Source organism: Parasteatoda tepidariorum, chromosome 8 (assembly GCF_982258835.1).
Source record: "Parasteatoda tepidariorum strain Cologne lab strain chromosome 8, Ptep-v5.0, whole genome shotgun sequence".
Classification (NCBI taxonomy): domain Eukaryota; kingdom Metazoa; phylum Arthropoda; class Arachnida; order Araneae; family Theridiidae; genus Parasteatoda; species Parasteatoda tepidariorum.
The window spans coordinates 13,407,830-13,430,159 of NC_141762.1; the positions used below are offsets into that span (position 1 = coordinate 13,407,830).

The 22,330-nt window shown below is 30.4% G+C and overlaps 2 protein-coding genes across 3 annotated transcripts in view; both read left to right on the top strand.

The window, feature by feature from the left end:
• The window catches only part of LOC107442182 (tetraspanin-7), a 29,588-nt gene extending 18,763 nt beyond the window's left edge, over positions 1 to 10,825 (top strand). The window contains exons 5-7 of the mRNA XM_087149863.1: positions 586 to 669; positions 2,034 to 2,112; positions 6,385 to 10,825. Coding sequence (XP_087005989.1) covers positions 586 to 669; positions 2,034 to 2,105 — 156 coding nt within the window. The 3' untranslated portion in view covers positions 2,106 to 2,112; positions 6,385 to 10,825. The remainder of the gene's footprint in view (positions 1 to 585; positions 670 to 2,033; positions 2,113 to 6,384) is intronic.
• A 7,155-nt stretch (positions 10,826 to 17,980) lies between these two features.
• The window catches only part of LOC107442185 (fatty acyl-CoA reductase 1), a 28,272-nt gene continuing 23,922 nt past the window's right edge, over positions 17,981 to 22,330 (top strand). The window contains exon 1 of one of the 2 annotated variants that reach the window (XM_087149864.1): positions 17,981 to 18,258. In XM_087149864.1, the coding sequence (XP_087005990.1) occupies positions 18,256 to 18,258 (3 nt within the window). In that variant the 5' untranslated portion in view covers positions 17,981 to 18,255. Of the gene's footprint in view, positions 18,393 to 22,330 lie in introns of both variants that reach the window. The other variant, XM_087149865.1, reaches the window with a different exon arrangement.

The following is a 22,330-nucleotide window of genomic DNA, read 5'->3' on the forward strand; positions in this document are numbered from 1 at the left end:
CATCTTACATGAAGAAACCTTACCTACGGTAAACACGTGGTTGCAGAGAAATGCGCTCTGAAAGAGGTTCCGTGGTTCGGAAGGATGGTGTTCTTAAAGGTTCTGAACAATACTGGTAAATAGGGACGCTAGATAATGGGGCAGATGTGGAAAATAATAAAAGATTCATTAAGAAAAGTGAAACGGATTTTATTCTAAATGGTGCAAATGAGAAATTTTTTTCAAAATGCGAGAAATTCGGCAATTTCGAAATTGGCTTATAGAATACGCGAATTTCTCAAGGTTATAATTTTTTAATACGAGAATATAAAAAAATATGCGAGATTCTCGCGTTCTCGCGCTGTGGTGAAAACACTGAGTAAATAAATTATAACCATCTGCACTTGACCGAAGAGTGATTCTTGTTTTGGTTTTAGTTACTGTGCCTTTAACGTATTTCTTAAAATGGCATTTGCTAATTGTAAAATAACTTGCATAAATCTAAAATTTTTTGGTGAAAGTATAAAGTTAAAAATACCTTTCTGCAGAAAATGTTAAATGATGTGATAAAGAATGTGTTCTAATGTATAATTTCATTTGATTTAGGGCTGCTATAATAAAGTTGTTGACTTTGTGAATAGAAATTTGGGTGCTTTGTTTGGTGGCCTAGTTGGATTGGCATTTTTCCAAGTAAGAATAATCTGGAAGATTTCCTACATTTTCTTTAGTGTTTCATGATATTAACATTTGTTAAATGTTGTCTGTAAAATTCGAATAATATTGCAATTCAAAATTACTTCAATATTTATGAGCAAAGTAAATATAAAGCAATTTTTTTTATTAATCTTGTAAAATGATACTTAACTAACAATGTAAAATTGTATTAATAGTTAGAGAGGTTTTATAAAGGTCAGTCTTTTTACAATTTTTGTAATTAGGTGGTTAAAACTATGCTATTACCATTAGTTTGTCCGTCCAATTGTGTTGCTGTTTCAAACTACAAAAAACACCTCAGTTTTAAGATAATTTTATTTGGCAGGAACAATATTCTAAATCTGAACAGAAATTGATTTATATTTCAAACATTTTTGTTATGTTTTGTTAAAAAAAAATGAGAATGCCCTTTTCGATAGGTGACAAACTATAATTTTTAGCAAGCTTTTATTTTCACAGTTAATGGTTATTAAATTGGTTTTAAAACTTTTTTTGTAAAGTTTTTGTTTTTATTTCTTATTAGTTAATAAGAAATATAGTTTAGTAAAATAGTTTTGTATTAGATTAATTTGAAATTGTAATTTATAAAATAATATATATGACATAAGAAAATATCATGTTTAATAACTATTTAAAAGTATACTTTTAATTTTATAGATTTATTTTAAAAAAATGACAATGGTAAATACTTAAAAAATCAATTTACTTAATTTAATCAGTTAAACTTTCTACTCAATGAATTTTATGGGAAAACAGCTAAAAAGCTCTATGAATATCTGTTATATATCCTTATTGTTTTGTTCTTAAAATTTAGCATATAGTTAATGTTAATAGTCACTGAATACTGTTTTTTTACTATATTTTTCTAATTGTTGTAAAAAAACTGGAAAATAATTATATTTTATACTTAGATTTTAAATATTATAAATTTTAATGTTTAATATTTTGGCAAGTTACGCAGAATTTATTTTTTACTTCAACGGCAGCTTCCTAAGCAGAGCAATTCAATATTATACTTTATATAAATTTATTTTGTAATTAAATTAGATTAACTTAATAGGTGTCTTAAAATATATATTTATTTTCTTGTTATTATGATGGAAAAAAAACATTCAAGCAAATAAAAGACAAAGTTAATTCTATTTTTAGAAAATGAAAGTGTCTTTAACTTGGATAAGAAACTTGTCTTTAAGTTACTTTGAAAAAGTATTTCTTGCTTTATTAAAAAATTACCAACATCATATTAAAATTTTAATTACATTAGATTATAAACATTTGTTTTTATATTTTAAAAAGTTGATTTATGTTGCATTTTAAACTATCTTTTCTTTTTAATGTAGCTTTTGGGAGTAACACTGGCATGCTGTCTAGCTAAATATGCTGATAAAGCCAAATATGAACCAGTGGCTTGAGCTTCTAGTAAGTTTACATTGTTAAATATTACACATGCTTATTAAATTTTTTTTCAATGCTATGTTATTTAGTTTCATTTACAAACCTCAATTCTTAACTGTTGTTAAACTTCAAGTAGTATATTATCTGAGTCATCTTTTAGAAGAAACAGCATCACTTTTAATTAAAAAAGAAAAACTTTTGACATAATGTCTTTTGTTTTTAAAAACAAGCCCTTTGTGGAATAAATTGCCCTTTTTCACTGAAGTGTGATCTTTATTGAAAATATAAAACTCTTTTCAGTTGTCTCTCCGTTTCTATTTCTAGAATGTGTTCTGATATATATTATTTTAGAACAATTATAGATTAATATTAAGGGACTAAAAACAAGTTCAATTAAAGAACTAAATATATTTATGTGGGTTATAATTGTATTTTTGTCTAGAAAATTTTTAATTTATGGCACTATCCCATGTTTCTGGAAAATGCTTCTTTTTTAATTAGGTGAGGTTGGCAAGACTGTAAACTGTGTTCTAAATAATTATTCTGTCATTAAATAATTTATTATATTTTGAATTCTAATAATAGTTAACTATGTAGGTTTGAAATTCTCAATAATAAAATAGCATATTGATTTTTATCTATTTTTTATTGTACTTTTAGTGAAAAATAAAATATCAGCTTTTACAAATTATCACAAAAAATGCTATTTCCCATTTTCTGACGTTAGCAGCAACAAAGTTGAAAGTAAGGCATGTGATTTTTTCCGTGAAATTTTGCAAAATTCCACATATCATTGGTTCGTGAACTTCCTCTCAAACGAAAATTTATAATCTGACTAAATTTTCCCAGAGTTCAACAATCTGCTACTCAAAATTTTGAAACTTTCGCTTAAATCCTGTTTACGAGATATTTAAAATTCATCAGGGGACACACAGGAACCTCTTTGTCATCAGTGGTAATACCAAAAACTGACTGTGTCCCGAGGCCCCATAATGGATAGACAAATAAGAAAAAGTAATTTGAAAAATTGGAATGTAAATTCGATGAAAAATTAATGGCATAAAACACTATTTAAAAGTACACAGTAAGACTTAATAATGAAACGCCCACATATAAGAAAAATAAATAAAGATAAAGCTATGATTAGAATAACCAAATAAAAAGAAATATAAATTGCCAAATCATTAAGAAAACTTTAGAAATATATCAAGTGCTGACCCCTTTTGAAAATCTTGAAAAATAAAGCAAAAAACATTTAATGAGTAAAAATTTTAAAAAAAGTACTGCCATCATGTTTCAGGAACAAAAAATCCTAAATTTCACCGCATAGGCCTATTTATGCGGGCTTCAATATCGGCCGAATTATTTGAACGTCTTTAAAATACTTTGAATTAAAATACTGTGTGTTAGCAGGCAGTGTGTCCCCAGATGAAGTGCTTCCTTGCTAACACACACATCTTAAAATATTTGTTTTCTGCTAGAATTGTGTTTCTGACTTTCTAAACAACAAATTTTGGATAAGTAATAAAGTGAATTGAAAAATAAGACAAATTTTGTTTTAGCGCTTTTCCATTTTGATTTATTATTTTAAATGTTATTTACTTATTTTGTCTTTTTTTGAATTTGTGTAAATCAGTTTCATTCTTTTATTAGATATTTACAAGCATATGATTCTTCCACTATTTGGCGAATTTTCTCCTTTTTGAATATTTAAAACTGTGCCGGAATCCACTAATATTGTAATACATTATCACACTATTTTAATATCAAGCATCAATTTTCATATTTATCTGATTTAAAAGTTACATGCTGCGATTTGTATTCACAAGATTTAAAAATAGATATTGCAATTTGTTTTTACGCGTTTTTAAAAATCATCCTGATTCATATTCACGCATCTTCAAAATTTCAATATCACGATTCTCATTCACACGAGTTCAAAATTCAGTCTCGCTTTTCATGCATTTTTAAAATCCTATATTCCTTGTATTGATATTTGATTTGTAATAACTTGTTTGTAATATTGAGCATCATTTTTCGTATTTATTCATAACGTAAAAGCTATGCGTTGCAATTTGAATTTTAACAATTTAAGAATCACATCTCTTTTTCCTATTAATGCAAATTAAAAATTTAATATCGCAGTTGACATTTTCGCTTTTTTAGAATCCAGTATCTCTATTTGTATTTTCGCGTTTTTAAAATCCGATATCGTGATTCATATTCAGGCAATTTAAAAATCCAATATTTATTGCAACTCAAATTCATGTGATTTTAAAATCCAATATCGTGATTCGTGTAGAAAGTAAGTTTTTCTTAAATTAGTTACTAGTATATACATTGGTTGGTAATTTAAGTATAAATCTTAGTTCAAAAAATTATATTAAATATGAAAAATGTATGGTATCTAAATTATTATCTTTATATTGAGTTTTTCCATTTAAAATTTCCAGGATCTTTAACTTTGTGTTACAATTAATATTGAATGAATTGGTATTGGTATATAAATTGCCATTTAATTTTCCAAAGCTATAAACTCTTTTCTAATTAAGGAATTTTTAAATTTTTTCATGTGGGTCATCTATTATCTTAGGAAAATAACATTAGTTTGGGATAATAACAATTTATAAGGAACCTACGAACTCAAAAGTTAACCAGTGTTGAATGTAAAAATTATAACTCTAAAATCATTGTGTTTTATGTCAAATTTTATGTAACTTGCATTGCTAATTTCCTATAAAAAGTAAACAATATTGATTTTTCTAGGATTATTAATTTATTTTTTAGATTTCTAACTCAATTTACATAAATTTTGAGAAGTATGTTTATTTTTGGAAAATTAATTCAGTATGTTAAATGAATGAATTATTTATTCAGTTAAAATAATATTTCCTTGTAATATTTTGAAATTTGTGCTTGAAAAATTATAATCTATTATAAGCGTAGGTTGAAATTAACAATAGTCCGTTGACCACCATAAAATAATTATTAGTGGTCTTCCAGACCAGAAATTGATGTAAAATGATTGTATTTTGATTTTCGATTTCTTGTTTTGGTCAGGGTTTTCTCACAGAGTAGCATATTTTATCATTATTGTGACATCACAGCTTCTCTGTATTTTTCATGGCGATTTAGTCCAAATTCTTTACAGTATAGTGGAGGCAGTTTCTTTGTTGAACTTAAGTACTATAATGTTTGGCCATGTGAGATACATCCGAATTTGTTTGAAGAATGGATATTTATCGCAAAAAAATTAACAAATTGATTTGAGAAAAATTGAGTTAATATTTAGAGAATTTGGCCATGCTCAGAATTAATGAAATAAAGTCCTTCTAAGGGATCAAGAGAATCATTCTCAAGTTAATCGACAAGTATTTCTGTAAAGATAAATTCAATGTTCTTATCGCAAAAAAATTAACAAATTGATTTGAGAAAAATTGAGTTAATATTTAGAGAATTTGGCCATGCTCAGAATTAATGAAATAAAGTCCTTCTAAGGGATCAAGAGAATCATTCTCAAGTTAATCGACAAGTATTTCTGTAAAGATAAATTCAATGTTCTTATCGCAAAAAAATTAACAAATTGATTTGAGAAAAATTGAGTTAATATTTAGAGAATTTGGCCATGCTCAGAATTAATAAAATAAAGTCCTTCTAAGGGATCAAGAGAATCATTCTCAAGTTAATCGACAAGTATTTCTGTAAAGATAAATTCAATGTTGGGATTGAGTCTGAAGCCCTCCTTGTCCAATCGCCAAGAATTCCAAATTTAAAGTAAGTGAATTGTTCTTAACAGACAGTTAGGAGCATGGGAAGAGGAAATATGTTATGCCTATTGTGGCATCATAGTATTCTGAATTTCTTTTAAATTTTTTTTTAATCTTCAAAAAAATATAATTAGAGGCATGTAAATGGTCAAAGAGAATGAATATGAGGGCAGATTTGTATTATGTTTTATTTATACTGAATCCTCAAACAAGTAACTAAATTATCTTAATTTCTACCTCTGATTATAGCTTTAAATTATTCATTTTATATAAATGTCAATAAATGAATAAATATTCATAATTATGTTCTGTCATTAAGCATGTTTACTATGTTAGACAAAAGTGTTAAATAAACAATAGTTCTAATTAAAGTCCCAATTAAAATATTATATGAAAAACTCAATGTTTGTGGAATTATAAATGAAAACGATTTGTTCATTATAATATGCATCTAATTTTTCTTAACAATTGCTATATATTTTAAAATAAAAATATCATAATATATATTTTTTATTATTATTTTTTGCAGGTCTGTAGATGAATTATTTGGCATGGTTTACTTTTGCTATATGTTTCTTCGCTTTGTCACAATCTCACTAACAATGTTTTTGTGCTCTCAATTTGTAAAGCATTTATTCTAGAGCCTTTCGAGAATTTTATATACATATCTCATTTTAAATATATATTTAACGATCTTGTCAGGCTTTTATTTTTTAAACTATTATAAAATATATTTATTCTATAAAAAAAGGACTTATGTTTCTGATATTTTATATATGCATATGTTATTCTTTTATATATTTTACTATAAAGGTCACTTAAATATATTTCTGAATGGTTTGAAATAAATTAAAATTTCCCTCCATAAAATATAACTATACACAAAATTTTTAAAGCCTTTTAATATTGCACTTCTGTATATTCGTACACTAGAAAAGATATAAACTTATACCCCTCAAATTTCTAACTTCTGAAAAATCCACAAGTCTCGATAGATAATCATTATTTTTTATTGGAGGTATACCTGTTATAGCAGAATTTACGGAGTGAATCTTCAGCATTATCTTCCGAAGTTTTAAGTTTTTGGCGATCCCATGGTAGCTAATCAAAGACTATTGTAATAATTGGACTTAATCTAACATGTAACCTTACATATCTTAATTTAATCTTACTTATGCTAATTTTGCTCTGAAATTGCACATGTAAGATTGATAAAATTTATACACAAAGAAATCTTTGGTTTAATTTATATTTTAATTAGAATTTCGTAAAATAAAAATTTGAAAAAAAGGAATAAATTCAGATATGACATGAAATTAAGTAATAAAATGTTGGAAAATTATTAAATTAAAAAAAAAAACCTTATTGTATTTCTTATTAAATCCCAATCAGTTAACAAAATTAATTTTGAAAATCAAATATCTATATCTCTTTAGCTATATACCGTTAGATTACTAGTTTAAGTTTATATTTTATAAGTTTTGGGGGAGTTTAACTAAACTTTGCAATAATGAAAATAATAGTTTTTATCTGCTGTTTTAATGGGTATTCAATAAATATTTTTTGTCTGATTTCAAACAGAAAAGCTTGTCCAGGGTGCGTAGTATATTTAAGACATGCTTAAAGGTGCTTATTTTTGCTTTTTAAAATCCCTTAAAGGTGCTTTTTTCATTGCGTGTTTTTGAAAAGTGCTTAATTTTCAAATTTTTTAAATGAAATTTTTTCTTTACCATGTTAAATTTTCCACGAATTGGGCAAAAAGCGTGGTTTTCACATTGTATTCAGTGTTTTCAAAATTCATTCAATCACAATGCATTTCGACGTACCGTCGGCCTGTAGTGTATGAAAGCTCCAATAATTTTACATATTGGATGAAATACTTGCGGGTCCGCATGTGCGTATACTGAGCTGGATTCAATGGGAAGGTTTCTTGCACTCTCATGTGTAACTCTGCTGCATTTTGCTAGTGATTTTCAATTTCAGGCTTCATTTTCCGTCCTCTAAAATAGAATCTCTTGAATTTTCTCTGTTTCCTTCATTTGCTTAACTCTTTACATATCTTTATAAATTCAGTATGATCAATAATATTAATCTTGTTAATGTATTGTTGAATATGCTTTTATAAGTAACTTTTATTTAAATCTAAAAATACACTGGATAGTCTTTTTAAATAATAGTTTAATCAATTATAATTTTGAATAATTTTTTTTGCATAGTTAAATGAAATAATTATTAATTTAAAAAATAGAATAAGCTACTCAATATTAAATAATATTTAAATTGTGTATAAATTATTTTTATGGGGGCTAATATAATAAAAAAAGGAGTTCTTTGTCAGAAACGAGTTATTTTATCATGATCATGTAAAGTCTTTGAAAATTATTTAGCATTTTGTTAATGAATATAAACTTTCAACTATAGGAAATTTTTTTTTCTTTAGTGTCCTATTTCAAGTGCTAGATTTTTGTTGAAAACTTTGGTTACCCTGCAGGGCTGCCATTGGAGACTAAAAAGGCGACTAAAACGACTATTTTAAAGCAATAGCAACTATGGCGACTATTTTAGTAGAAATATGAGTAAAACCAACTAATTTGCAATTATTTGCGTAAAATCGGCGACTTTTTAAAGCCAAAACGACTAAAATGAGGAATAGCTTCATGAGTTTCCCCCTTCCCCCACTTTTTTTTTTTACCGCGCTTTCGCTTTATCCTAACTTTATTATTTCTCACTGTTTGATGTCAAAAGCATGACAGACATATTTAACCAATCAGACTGATGGAATTGGAATTCGCACTACGTGAATGCTCCTCCTGCTTTAGAAAGCTAATGTAATATCTCTGAGGATTAAGTTTCTTCCTATCTTTTAATTTGAACGAAGTAGCAAAATTAGAAAAATTGTCTTTAATTACGCAAAATGTGTGGTTAATTTTTTTAAAGCTATTTAGAATAGAAAAAAAGGTACATGGTGATATTCGTTTTGTCGAGTTGTGATCATAATTTTTTTGATAAGCATTAAAATTTGGAAATGTGTCAGTTATGAAAAATAAACTAAATAAAATGGAATTAAATTGCAATATTTATTTTTTTAATGCCTAAACTAAGCAGCTGCAAATTAGAACTGAGAAAAGAAATTAAAGTTTCAAATTCAACTGTTCTGTAACAGATAAAAATAAATGCTGTTTTTATGTGTAGTGTGAAAGAATATATTGTTGGCAAATCCACAAATAAATGTACATTTTTTATAAAATATGAGTATCTAACTGCATGTTATTTGAATTTTATGCTATTACAGCACAAATAATTAAAATTATGTCAGAGGAGAATATGATGTTAACAACTATTTTATATATCTTGGAGACTATTTTTCATATATGACGCAACTGAAGCAACTATTTTTCTTGTTTTCATCCAGTGGCAGCCCTGACCCTGTTGTCCCTAATATTGCCTCAATGAGGATAAAAATTGTTGCCTTTTTCTTTTTTTCTTTCTTTCCCTCTTTTATCCTGTAGCTGAAATGAAAAACATTCTGCAGATGTTGTGATAATCTGCAGCTCCTGGTGCTGTTCTGGGAGGGTGGTATTGCTGTGAGGGAGGTATTTTTTTTTTTTATACATCTAATAATAAAAAGCTATGGAATCTTTTGAGGATTGTGAATTTTTTAGAAGTTTGATATTTAGAAAGTGATAATTGTGTCCATCCTTTCCAATTATATTACAACCAGGCGTGCCAACTCTGCTATTCATGTTCATGGAAAGTGATAATATTAGTATGCTGATCTATTTATAGATCAGCATGCAATCCTTGAACTCATAGATGATTGTTCACTAATTTTTGTTCCACGTTGGTTTAGGACAGTCTATAATGCAGAGCTTCGTCCTTTCAAATTAGAGTCTATAATTATCTTTAATTATTATATGTTATCTTATATATCTTTGATTTAATAAAGAGTTAATTGCAATTGTAAAATTGCAATGTTTATAATAGAAAGACTGTCCAACAATTATTTTTAAGGAATTATAATGATACTAAATTTATACTAATAGCTCTTGAGTTAATTTATGAAACTCAATGATTTCATATTCATAGGATTTTAAAATAAAATGTCAAAGCAGGGGCCCTAATATTATTAGCAAATGCTGTGATAAATCTTGTAATGATTTATATTTGTCTTACTCATGTTATTTAAAAACAAAATGAATAAAAATTTTAATTATAAATACTTGTTGAATTGCCAATTCAATTTCAATTAACATTTGTTCAATTTCAATTAAATGTCAATTCAATTAAATCAACAATTCAACTAACTAAATGGTATATTTAGTGATCATATACGGATTTTCTTACAGCAAAAATGTTAAGCTGCACTGCCCACTGTATTTTCTTTTAATTATTAAAATTATTATTTAGTTATTATTTAAATATTGAACATTTAAATGAAAAATTATTTTATCCAATTTCAAATTTTAACAAAATATTGAATTTTCTCTTCAAATTGGGAAAAAGTTTTCTAATCAAAGTTTTATATTCAAAAACATTTCAACAACAAATGAGAGAGCTAATCACTAACTTATGTATGTATTACTACTTACACATATTATTACACTAATTAGAATCAATAAGCTTATAGGTGCTTTTATTTAGTACACATTTATAAATGTTTTTATTTAAAGAGAATGTACGTAATTTATTTAAATTGCAACTACCAATTATTGATTAAAACAATGCCACACATTTAATTTTTTTTTAAAAAATTCAGAATCTCCTGATTTTTTTCGAGAAATCTTTTGGAATTTCACTTTAGACAAGATGGCACGTTTGTTAAACTTTTAAACACTGTCTTTATGCATTTTTTCTTATAATAGTGGCTTACTGCTGTACTCGCTGTTCTCTTCTTCAAACTATGTATCCAAGTTCTATATTTAATCTAAGTGTAAATGTTTTAAATGATAATAAAGAATTTTTTCTAAGCATTTGATTATAATGTTTTATTTAATAATTGTTGTTCAACTGTGAATTTGTTTCCTCTATTTTCTATCAAAGTGTTAATATCCTGTTTTGGTTTTAAAGCTGTTGTTAGCCTATAATTAAACCAATGCAGTATAGTTTGCCGTTCGGGGTAGACTGTTTGCCACGTTGTTATTACGAAACCCTATTCTTGTCTCGTTCAGAGGTATGTATTTTTGTTGTTGGCTGCCGAGGTATTACAAACATTTTTATAACATATTCTTGCTTGCTATATATATATATATATAATATATATATATATATATATATATATATATAGTGGACACACTGAGTTCTCAAGGCACTGGAAACCAAGGGAACTTTTAGGACATTTTGTTTTGTTATCTCATGTACAATGCGCAAAAAAAAACAAAAACAACCCTGAATAACTTTTGATCTAATGATCGGATCTTCACGTTCAAGGACTCTTATCTTAATGGTTTGAGGGAGTGACATCAAATATGCTAATTACACGATGCAGTCGATATTTTAAGTTACGAAATTCCACACAAAAGCCTGCTTTTTCTGAATAAATATATACTTTTTTTTTGACAGATTCATACATTCGACCCTTAAAATATAAATGTTAGCCGTAATCTGAGAAATAGGGTCCCCATAGTTTGGTCAGGAGTGCGATCCAAAGTTTGAACCCCCTAATGTTTATTTTACTTTTTGCGTATTTGTCCAAATCTCGAGAACTTTCTGAGCTAATTGAAAAATCTTTGCTTACAATTATAAAATTCGTTTATCCTAAGATAAATCCTAACCAAAAATAAATTTTAGTAAATATTTACTATTTTTTAAAAATACAGTCAAACCCTGCTATAGTGAACACGGCTTATAGTGAACTCACGGATATAGTGAACGAAATGCTCGGTCCCGTACCTTGCTATACACGTATAATGTTATTTTTAGTGGATATAGTGAACCAAAAAAGTGAGGAAGTTGGATATAATGAACTTTTTTCTGTCTTCGACTGATTCCCCCCCCCATTTTTTTGCAATAATTTTGAAATTTGTACTTCAAAATAAATACATATACCGATTTTTAAAACCATCTATAGAAACTACTTTTATGTGCTCGAATGGCAGGTTAGACAGATTTAAAAAGCGGAATAACAGAAATTCAGGAAAAATTATCTGAGAGTCGGGAAGTGCTTCCATATCTGATGTTAAGGATTGCTCATCAGCTAAAGATTACTAATTTTTATTTGTACGCAAGACGAAGAGTGATGAACAATAATAAATTTTTTGCTACTACATAATAATTTTCAGTCATTTATATGAATCTAATGTAATAAAAGGGGGGAGTTTGGGAACCATTAGTGAAATTGCCTGCGTAACGGATATAGTGAACTCCCGGTTATACTGAACCGAAATTTCGGTCCCTTGAAGGTTCACTATAGCGGGGTTTGACTGTATATGTACATATATTAGAGTAGAAATTTTTTTGAATTGTATGGTATACAATTGTTTACATCATTTTAAAGAATCTACTTTGAAATGGCGAAATACAAAATGTGAGTGAAATCGTTCGAATAGTTGCTGAGAAATGGAATTTTGTATTTTGCCATGTAAAATTAGAATTGCTTAATTTTTAAGTATATAGTAGCAGATTTGCAGTTACTCACATTTAAATACACATGCGTGAGGCCAAACCGTACAAGTACTGTCAGTGCTCCAAAGCGTTTGCAAACTCCTCACTCCCGTCTATATATATAGAACGAAACCCCACTTTACGGAGCAAAGAGGACAGTCATTTATCCCTTGAAGAAACGTTATTTTTTATCTCTTTAAACCACCGGACATCAATATTTATGAATTTGAAAGAGAAGCAAACGGATATTTATAGATAGAAAGCATCTAAACAACAATTTTCACCGTTCAATGCATGCATGGGTGGAAAGTAAGCGGTGAATTGCTAGATAGCGCTGTAATTTAAAGCATAAGGCGCACTCATGCCCTGGCCATCATGCTCATCTGATCTCTTCTGTGCGAACCTTTTCCTGCGAGGCCACCTGAATGGTCTCGTCCACGACAGTCCCGTTGACGAGAGCCAATGAGGTGACCCCGGTTTGAAGCCCAGCGATAGTTGGTCAATATGAAAACTGCACCGGGCTCGCACCGACCACAGTGCTGACCTAAATTATCATCAGTGGTTACTAGCCCCCTTGCTGTCGGGCTAACCGATTGAGGTTTTCGTGCTCTTCATGTGACGCATTTGCGGGTTACTTTCCTCAAAAAGTCCTCCACGATGGTTAGTTTCTCTGGTTGATCCAGGTGATATCCCTTGTCTTCTGAGTTTGTTTCTGAATAACAAACTTCTGAATAATAAAGTTGAATATTGGTAGTCATAGCTCAGAATCGGGTTGGCTGTTTAACGCCGGTTATATATAAAAAAAAGAAAATTCCTTTGATGAGGATTTAGTTACCTGGATTTTTTATTCGGTCCGCGTTTGATACATTCACCGATTGCTGCGTCACAGGTTTAACGCCTGCTTCACCGCGGGCGGTCCCACTTTTGTGTAGTTTCAGTAATTTTTCCGCACCTGCTAACAATAAAATTAATCTAGTACTTCCTCTATCCGTTTGGTGACACTCTTTCATGTGACAGTAACGGATACCTCCAATAATCGGATATAACGGATCAGCTTGATCACCGCCCATGTATCGTATGGCAAAAAGTGCTTGTTAAATGTTTTTTTTAATTTTTTATCTCCCTTTAATTTTTTCCCATGAGTTTCGAAATGCCCTATTTTTAGGGTGTGCCGGATAGACAGCACTTACATGTTAATTTCATTTTTCTTATACAAGGGAAAGACTTTGCAATTTATAATTTTTCTCGAAGTTCAATTTTTAATCCTGTAAAACTATTTTGAAACTGGACTACTTAATGCGCGCGAAGTGAAGCGGAAAAAGTACTTTTAGTGAACGAAGAAATATATAGATATATAAAATACAACATTCTCATTAGTTTGGAATTTCAACCTTTATTGACAAAATGAGATAAAGCGATTTTTAAACTTGCTCTTTAATATTTCTATTTCCCTGGACCACTCCTATTCCTCAGGTCCCGCAGTGGACTGATCGTTAAGACACGGTTCTCATCAGATCACCGAAGTCAAGCACCACTGGCTGCGGTCAGTGTGCGGGTGGGGGACCCACTTGGATCAGTCTGCGTAGGGACCGAGGGTGTGCGGTATTGGTCCTCGTTAAACTGTGCTACCGTAAAGTGCTCGACTTCGCGCGCAGGTCGTCGGTTTACCGAAGCGGGGGTGCCATCCCCTCTGCAGAGGATCAAAATTGTGATGGCATGTCTTCGGATCATCCTCAGGGATGTTTCCCAGACCATCGCCAATAGCCCATTGTGCAGCTCTTGTGCGACGTAAATCAACAACAACAACCTATTCCTCAGTTCTCATAAATTAACAATTGATAATTTCTTATGAATGTTATTGCAATTTGTGCAAAGCAAGCTGTGCAAAACAAAATGTAACTTAATAAAGAAAACACGCAAAATAAAAAAAGATTATAGTACTTTCGATAATTAATTGGAGAATTATTAACAGTTAAACTCTTAGTAAAAAATACCATGCGATCTATGCTGTTACTAATGCCACTTTTATATTTTATTTTATAACCGTCGTTGAACAGCCGACGCAGTTTTTGGATTTACGACTACTAATGTTCAAGTCCGTATTCTTGTATTGTTTAACCAATCCAGAAGACACGGAAATTTCTGGATCAGTATTCCCAGAGGAATGATTTTTTATGGGAACACGGAGGACTTTGTAACTCGACATATTTAAAGTGCATCAATCGCCATTTACTTCACGGCGAGTCTTCGGCCTGCGGGGACCGAACCCATGACCTCTTGGACATAAGCCCTGTGCCCAACCAACCAGGCTATCCCGGTCCTACTAATGAAACCTGCTAATATCAGAAAGCCTGCTTGGTGAAACCTAGCGAATTTAAGGCAGAGGGAACATTTCTGGTCAAGAATACGACTTCAGTCACACATTCGTCACAGTTTGTTTATCGGGCTGACCCATCCATATATTCATTCATTCATCCACAGATCGTAATTTTGAGCTGAACCAAAGAACGACCAATCTTCAATTCACCACCAGTAAAGGTATAATTTGTTATGGGAACAATGGAGGACTTGTGACCCGACAGATTTGATGTGCACTAGTCACCATTTGCTACATGGGGATTCTTCAGCTGGCGAAGATCGAACTCACGACCTCTGGGACATGGGCCCAACGCTTTACCAACCATGCTATCCCGGCCTTTGCGATCTACATAACGATGAGTTCGATTGTAGTTTCAGAAGTTTTGTACTATGTTTTATCTGATAATTAAAGTTTAATACTTTAACATAATATTCGTGTATTACTTGTGCAAAAATATTTAAAGTTTCAAAATAATTTATTTCTTTATTTTTTCACATAATCATGTGCTCATTACAAACACGACTTATAAGATCATGTGAAGTTGAAAAACAGATAACACAAATTAGGAAAGGACCTCCCAAAGACTGCTGCGGAATTCGAACGCATTATCTCCACTCTACAGAGCGTTTTCTAATCAACGAAACCACTCAGTCAGAGTGGCCCCATCAATCTATTGAAATTGAGAACAATGAGTTAATTAGAAGAATTGAAATTGCATTTAAAGTATGCTCTTTATTCTTATCATTATTTACAAGCTTATTGAGGGACACCGTAACCAGTCTTGCCGTTCCGGCGAATGCTCTGTAGCCTGGAGGTAGGGGGTCCGAATCCCTCCGTTACCTTGCCTGTATCTTTGTGCTGTTTTTCCTTATATTGTGCTATTTGTTCTTTAATTTGATATGGGTTTATGAGCTGTTCTTTGTATTGAGCACTCAAGCATAAATATGTATGTGTGAGAATAAATTTATACAAGAAACGGCTCATACCTGCTTCTTAATTTGCAAAACAGTGACTGAAAAATATAAATGGATATCACAGAGAGAGTTACATTGTTACATTCAGGGTTACAACTGAAAACAAACTTACTACTTCTAAGTTTTAGATTGTTTGTTGTAATAACAATATTTTCCAGCTTAAGAACTTTGTAAATAAGAAGTCTTTTCAATCTTTATTATCTTTTTAACAGCGCGTATGTTGCTTCCAAGTTAACAATTAATTCCTCCTAAATATCCAAGGAAATTTATTTTTGAATTCATAAGGAACAAATCAATCTTCGGAGTAATTTATCTGGACAATACGTCCTGCAGTGGACTGATCGTTAAGACACGGTTCCCAGCAGATCATCGAAGTCAAGCATCACTGACTGCAGTCAGTAAGCGGGTGGGTGACCACTTGAATCAGTCTGCGTAGGGACCGAGGGTGTGCGGTATTGGTCCTCGTTAAACTGTGCTACCGTAAAGTGCTCGACTTCGCGCGCAGGTCGTCGGGCTACCGAAGCGGGGGTGCCATCCCCTCCGCAAGGATCAAAATTGTGATGGCATGTCTTCGGATCATCCTCCGGGATGTTTCCCAGACCGTCGCCAATAGCCCATTGTGCAGCTCTAGTGCGACGTAAATTAACAACAACAACGTCCTGCAGTGGACTGATCGTAAAGTCACGGTTCCCAGTAGAACACCGAAGTCAAGCATCACTGACTGCAGTCAGTAAACGGGTGGGTGACCACTTTGATCAGCCAGCGTAAGGACCTAGGGTGTGCGGTATCGGTCCTTGTTAAACTGTTCTACCGTAAAGTGCTGGACTTCGCGCGCAGGTCGTTGGGTTACCAATGCTTCGTTGGGCTGATCAAAGTGTTCAACCACCCGCACACTGAGCGTTGACTGAATTGACTTCAGTGACAGTTCATGGGAGCTGTGTCTTAACGATCAGTCCACTGCAGGACCGTTTAATATGGCCTAAATGTTTATTTGTATTGAGTACACAATCCTGTATTTATTTATTGTTACACATATGTTTGCAGCCTTTTGTGTGGTCATTACAATTATGGGTTATTGTCCCTTATTAAGTTGAGAAACACATAACACAAATTAAAGGACATGGCATTAATACATCCAAAGTTAAGCAAGGATTCGAACCCGCTACCTCCATACTACAGAACGTTTGATAGATCGGCGAGACGACAGAGCCAGGGAGATTTCCTGCAACTATGTAAGAATATATTCTAATACTAAAAATCGAGCGTTTGTTTTCTATTCCTTTGTTTGAGTTAAGATAATTCAGTGACTTCGGGTTATGAACTCCTGATTTTCTTTAGAACCTACCAAAGTAACCAGTCTCTAGGCTACTAGATATGTTTGAAATAATAGAATTCAGCCTTTTAAGTTGTAGTATTATTTTATATCCGTCGTTGAACAGCTGACCCAATTTTTGGGTTTACGATTACTAATGTTCAACTCCGTAGCCTTGTAATTTTAAACCAATCCAGAAGACAAAGAAACTCCTGGATCAGTACCCCCAGAGGTATTGATTTGTAATAGGAACATGGAGGACTTGACGACTCAACAGATTTAACGTGCATCAGTCACCATTTACTTTACGGGGAGTCTTCGGACCCAGGAACTGTTGGACATGGGTCCAGTGCCCTACCAACCAGGCTATCCCGGCCCTTAAGTTGTAGTATTAGTAGTTTATTTTCATCGCTCTAGAGCTTCACAATGGGCTATTGGCGACGGTCTTACAAACATTGCTGAAAATAATCCGAAGACACGCCATCACAATTTTCATCCTTTGGAGAGGGAAAAGCACCCCCGCTTTGGTAGCCTGACTACTTGGGAGCGAAGTTCACCACTTTACAGTAGAACAGTTTAACGAGGACCTGTACCGCTCACCCTCAGTCCCTACGCAGGTTGATCAAAATGGTCACCCACCCGCTTACTGACAGCAGCCAGTGATGAACGATCAGTCCATTGCGGGACCAAGTTTTAATACGAAGTTGAATAAAATATCTTAATAATGTCACTAAAATACAAATTTATATAAATTTAAGGAATAAAATATTGTACTAAATTATATTACCTAATAATGATTTATTTTAAGTTCAACGAACAGAGAAAGCTTATTCAAATGTAATTTCCGTGTTTGTTTATTTATTTATTTACTTTTACACATGCATAGGTTTGTAAATTGTATTTTCCGTGTCATACTTAGACATTATTGCACTCTTTTGTTGCTTTCAATTTTACTCTGTTTTCACCTGTTCTAACACAAATACAAAAGGTAAAGAGCTCAATTTCTTGTAAAATAGATCGCGGCTGTAATTTACAACTTATTTAGATCAGAGAGGATGGCATCAGCTTTTTTCTTTCAAGGGAAAAATAACTTTTGCCTTCATTAAATGGAATGAAAGTTAGAATTTTTGAGATCTTTCTGTAATTGTGTTCACTATGGTAAGTATAATATTTCATAAAACATAGAGTATTCGAAATTGGTTTGATGTTTTTGCCTACCAATATATTTTTTGTATTTTATATAAAGTATAAAAATTGCACAGCGTATTTCTGGATTTTTAATATCTTTGTTGGTAAACTTCGGTTTTAACATTTATTGTTTTAAAATTGCCAGTGATATTTGTGCTTTTAATTCTGTGAAATATATTGAATTTAAGAACTCTATATTTAGAAATTGTGAATGTTGAATTCCATCGACAACAATTTTTTCTTTTGAATATAAATTTTAGATTTTGTTAAAAATTAGTATTTTATTTTTCCAGGCTCTTTTATGATACTTTTTAATTTTTCAAATTGATTAGAGTAATTAATCGTTTTTTATCTTATCAGAAATCATTGAAAATAAAAAACTCAACAGAAAATTCTTGGAAAAATTTAGGTATTCGTAAAAGTTTTTAATATTTTAAATACTTAATGTTAAAAACTATATACTAAAGTTTTAGAGACTAATTAAAAAGATAAAACACTGATTTTAGAGATTCCTGAGCAAGCTCTTAATTTTTATTGTTTTAACTTTGAGTAAATTTTACTAAATATCGCAGAAAAATGTTTTAGCACTCTTAGTATAGAATAATACCCTGTATATACGTCGCTCATCGGCTGCAATAGCGGCCCAACTAAAAAAAAAAAAAAAAAAAAAATCATGTTTTGAGATAAGTGGGTTTAACGTTTTCATTGCTAAGGTAAATGCATAGAAAATGCTTTAGTTTGCTTAAACGAAGATTAGTTCAAAACGCGTGTTTTTTCCAGTTGTGCCACTATTGCAGCCTATGAGCGAAGTGGTCATTATACGCTTTAATTGAAACTGAAAACTTAAAAAAAAAAAAAAAAATGGAAACAAGATCCCTTAGATGGCATTGAACATTCGAACTATTTCAATAAATGATTCAAATCGTCTAAACTAAAAAAAGTAAAGATTTTAATTGAAATATATACATGTCATTGTATTTATTTTTTGTTTATTAAAAAAGCTATTTATCATTTTCAAACTGAAGTAATTCAAATTCAGGTTAACTTTTCGGCCTGTGTCAAAATTTAGTGCAAATTGTCTACCAAATCAATAAAAATACATTGCATAAAAACTCATTACTTTGTTACTTTTTATTGGAATAATATAACAGAAATTCAATAAAGAGATTTGAATTTGAACACGTAGCTTATTTTGACGAAAGTTAAACTACTACAATAGGATTACTAAAAAAAAGTAAACTCCTCTGTTGATATATGAAAGCTATCGTATGTTTTTCTATATTATGTTGCTTGCATTCCCACAAGGATTCTCTTCAGTATGCGTTTTCAGAATACTTGTCAAAAATGAAAACAAAAAGATGGGCTTGCAAATTAAACTTAAAATTTAATCGAAAGCTGACAAATCACAGTGGAGGAAGGCAAACGTAATAAACATCTAAGAAGGAGTCTGGGTGTCTCAGGTGATGAAGCGTTCACCTCCCAATCAGGTGACCAAAGTTCGAATCCCAGTGGTGACCTCACAATATGAATTCTGCATCCGCCTCTGCATGAACAAACCACAGTGCTGACGTAACATATCCTCAGTGGCAGATGGATCATGGGTTAGTCACCTTGCCGTCAGGCTAACTTTGGATAACCGTCGCCAATAGCCCATTGTGTAGCTCTAGTGCGACGTAAATGAACAACAACTACTAATACCAACCTATCGAAAACTTATTTTTCTCAATTAGAAAATATTTAAGCCAAACCGAGAGCAAATTGTTTTACATCAATAGTCTTAGTCTTGAGGAACATGGAGTTAATTTTAGCTTTCTTGTAGTAAAAAAAGGCGACTGACATTTCTTACAGTTTAAAGGGTTAATGAAAACAATCACGGTTTTCAAAACATAGTTAAATCACATATTTAAACAACTGATACCGGATTTAAATATAAAATTTAATTTTAATTTCAGAGTTTACACTTGACTTCACTCTTGTACACTTCAATATAATTTCACTGTAAAATGTAAATTTCAATGTAAAATTTAATTTCAATGTAAAATTTAATTTCAATGTAAAATTTAAATTTCAATGTAAAATTTAAATTTCAATGTAAAATTTAAATTTCAATGTAAAATTTAAATTTCAATGTAAAATTTAAATTTCAATGTAAAATTTAAATTTCAATGTAAAATTTAAATTTCAATGTAAAATTTAATTTCAATGTAAAATTTAAATTTCAATGTAAAATTTAAATTTCAATGTAAAATTTAAATTTCAATGTAAAATTTAAATTTCAATGTAAAATTTAAATTTCAATGTAAAATTTAAATTTCAATGTAAAATTTAAATTTTAATGTGAAATTTAAATTTTAATGTGAAATTTAAATTTCAATGTGAAATTTAAATTTCAATGTAAAATTTAATTTCAATGTAAAATTTAAATTTCAATGTAAAATTTAAATTTCAATGTAAAATTTAAATTTCAATGTAAAATTTAATTTCAATGTAAAATTTAATTTCAATGTAAAATTTAAATTTCAATGTAAAATTTAATTTCAATGTAAAATTTAAATTTCAATGTAAAATTTAAATTTCAATGTAAAATTTAAATTTCAATGTAAAATTTAAATTTCAATGTAAAATTTAAATTTCAATGTAAAATTTAAATTTCAATGTAAAATTTAAATTTCAATGTAAAATTTAAATTTCAATGTAAAATTTCATTTCCAATTTCAATATTAAAATCGTTACTTAGAAATTAAGCTAAATTCTATATTGAAATAATTTTAATCTTGTTATAATTTTAATTTTAATGCCGTTTGCCAATACTATCAAGCAAGCTATGAAAACTTAAGTGATTTTTAAGTCAGAGGGTGCGTTTTCTTCAAGTGGCGCCTTCTATGGCCAAGAATGCGACTTCAACGACACACACATCACAGCCTGTTTTACTGGGCAGTCCCAGCTGTGCTCTATAGATTCATAGATCGTAATTTGACCAGAACCAGAAAATGATCAATTTCCAATTCATTATTACCCCCAGAGGTTTTGATTTGTTATGGAAACTTGGAAGATTTTGTTACACCGACAGATTTAACGTGCACCAGTCACCATTTAATACATGGGGATACTTTAGTCTGTGGAATTCGAACTCACGAACACGAGCTCAAAATTTTTATTGTCTAGAAATATTTTTCATTAAAGAAGATGCTATACAGTGGGAGCATAGCTGACAAAACGGAATCTCTAGCTCTCGACCTTTATTTTAAATGGTAGTTAAATAATAAGCAAGCACAGGTTTTTAAAATTTCCCTATCATCTAAAGAAAATATTGTTTGTTTTTCCAACATTTCATGTATAGCTTTTAATTATTTATATATTGTGGTGATCAAAATATTTTTATATGAAATATTGAAATTAAAATTCTGATACCACTTTAAAATTCTGACTTTCCGAAAAAAATTTCGACTAAAAACCGGAAAAGTTGCCCTGAATAATCTCTGCTCTTATGTTCGGATCTTCACGTTCTAGGTCTAAATCTTAATTGTTCGAGGGGGTGACTTCAAATATGCCAATTAATTAGTGCAGACGATGTTTTAAGTTACGAAATCAGACAAAAGAATGTACTTTCCCTGAAAAAAGACCCCCCCCCCCGCCTGATTCGGATTTAAAGTTTTTAAAATTTGATTTCTCAGGATCTATTCGATCAATTTTGCTTTAACTTCGTATTCTGCTATGTAAAATTGCATTTTTTAAAATTATGTAAGAAAATGTATACCTTTAAAATTTGAACTTTTTTAATAAAAAGAAACAACGTGAAGATCCGATTTTTAGATCAAAAGTTATTCAGGATGTTCTGTTTATTTTTTTTGCACTGTGCATTCAAATCAAGTGTAAACCATGAAGTTTCAAGTGCTGAAAATGATTTTTCAAAATATGGAAATTATGGCTGGGTTACTTTCAGAGTAATTCTGTCATAACTTGTTTGTATTTTGATAATTTGAAGGGAAAAAAAGCAGCATTACTGTACTCACCTAGTACTGTACTTGAATAATCTGTACTC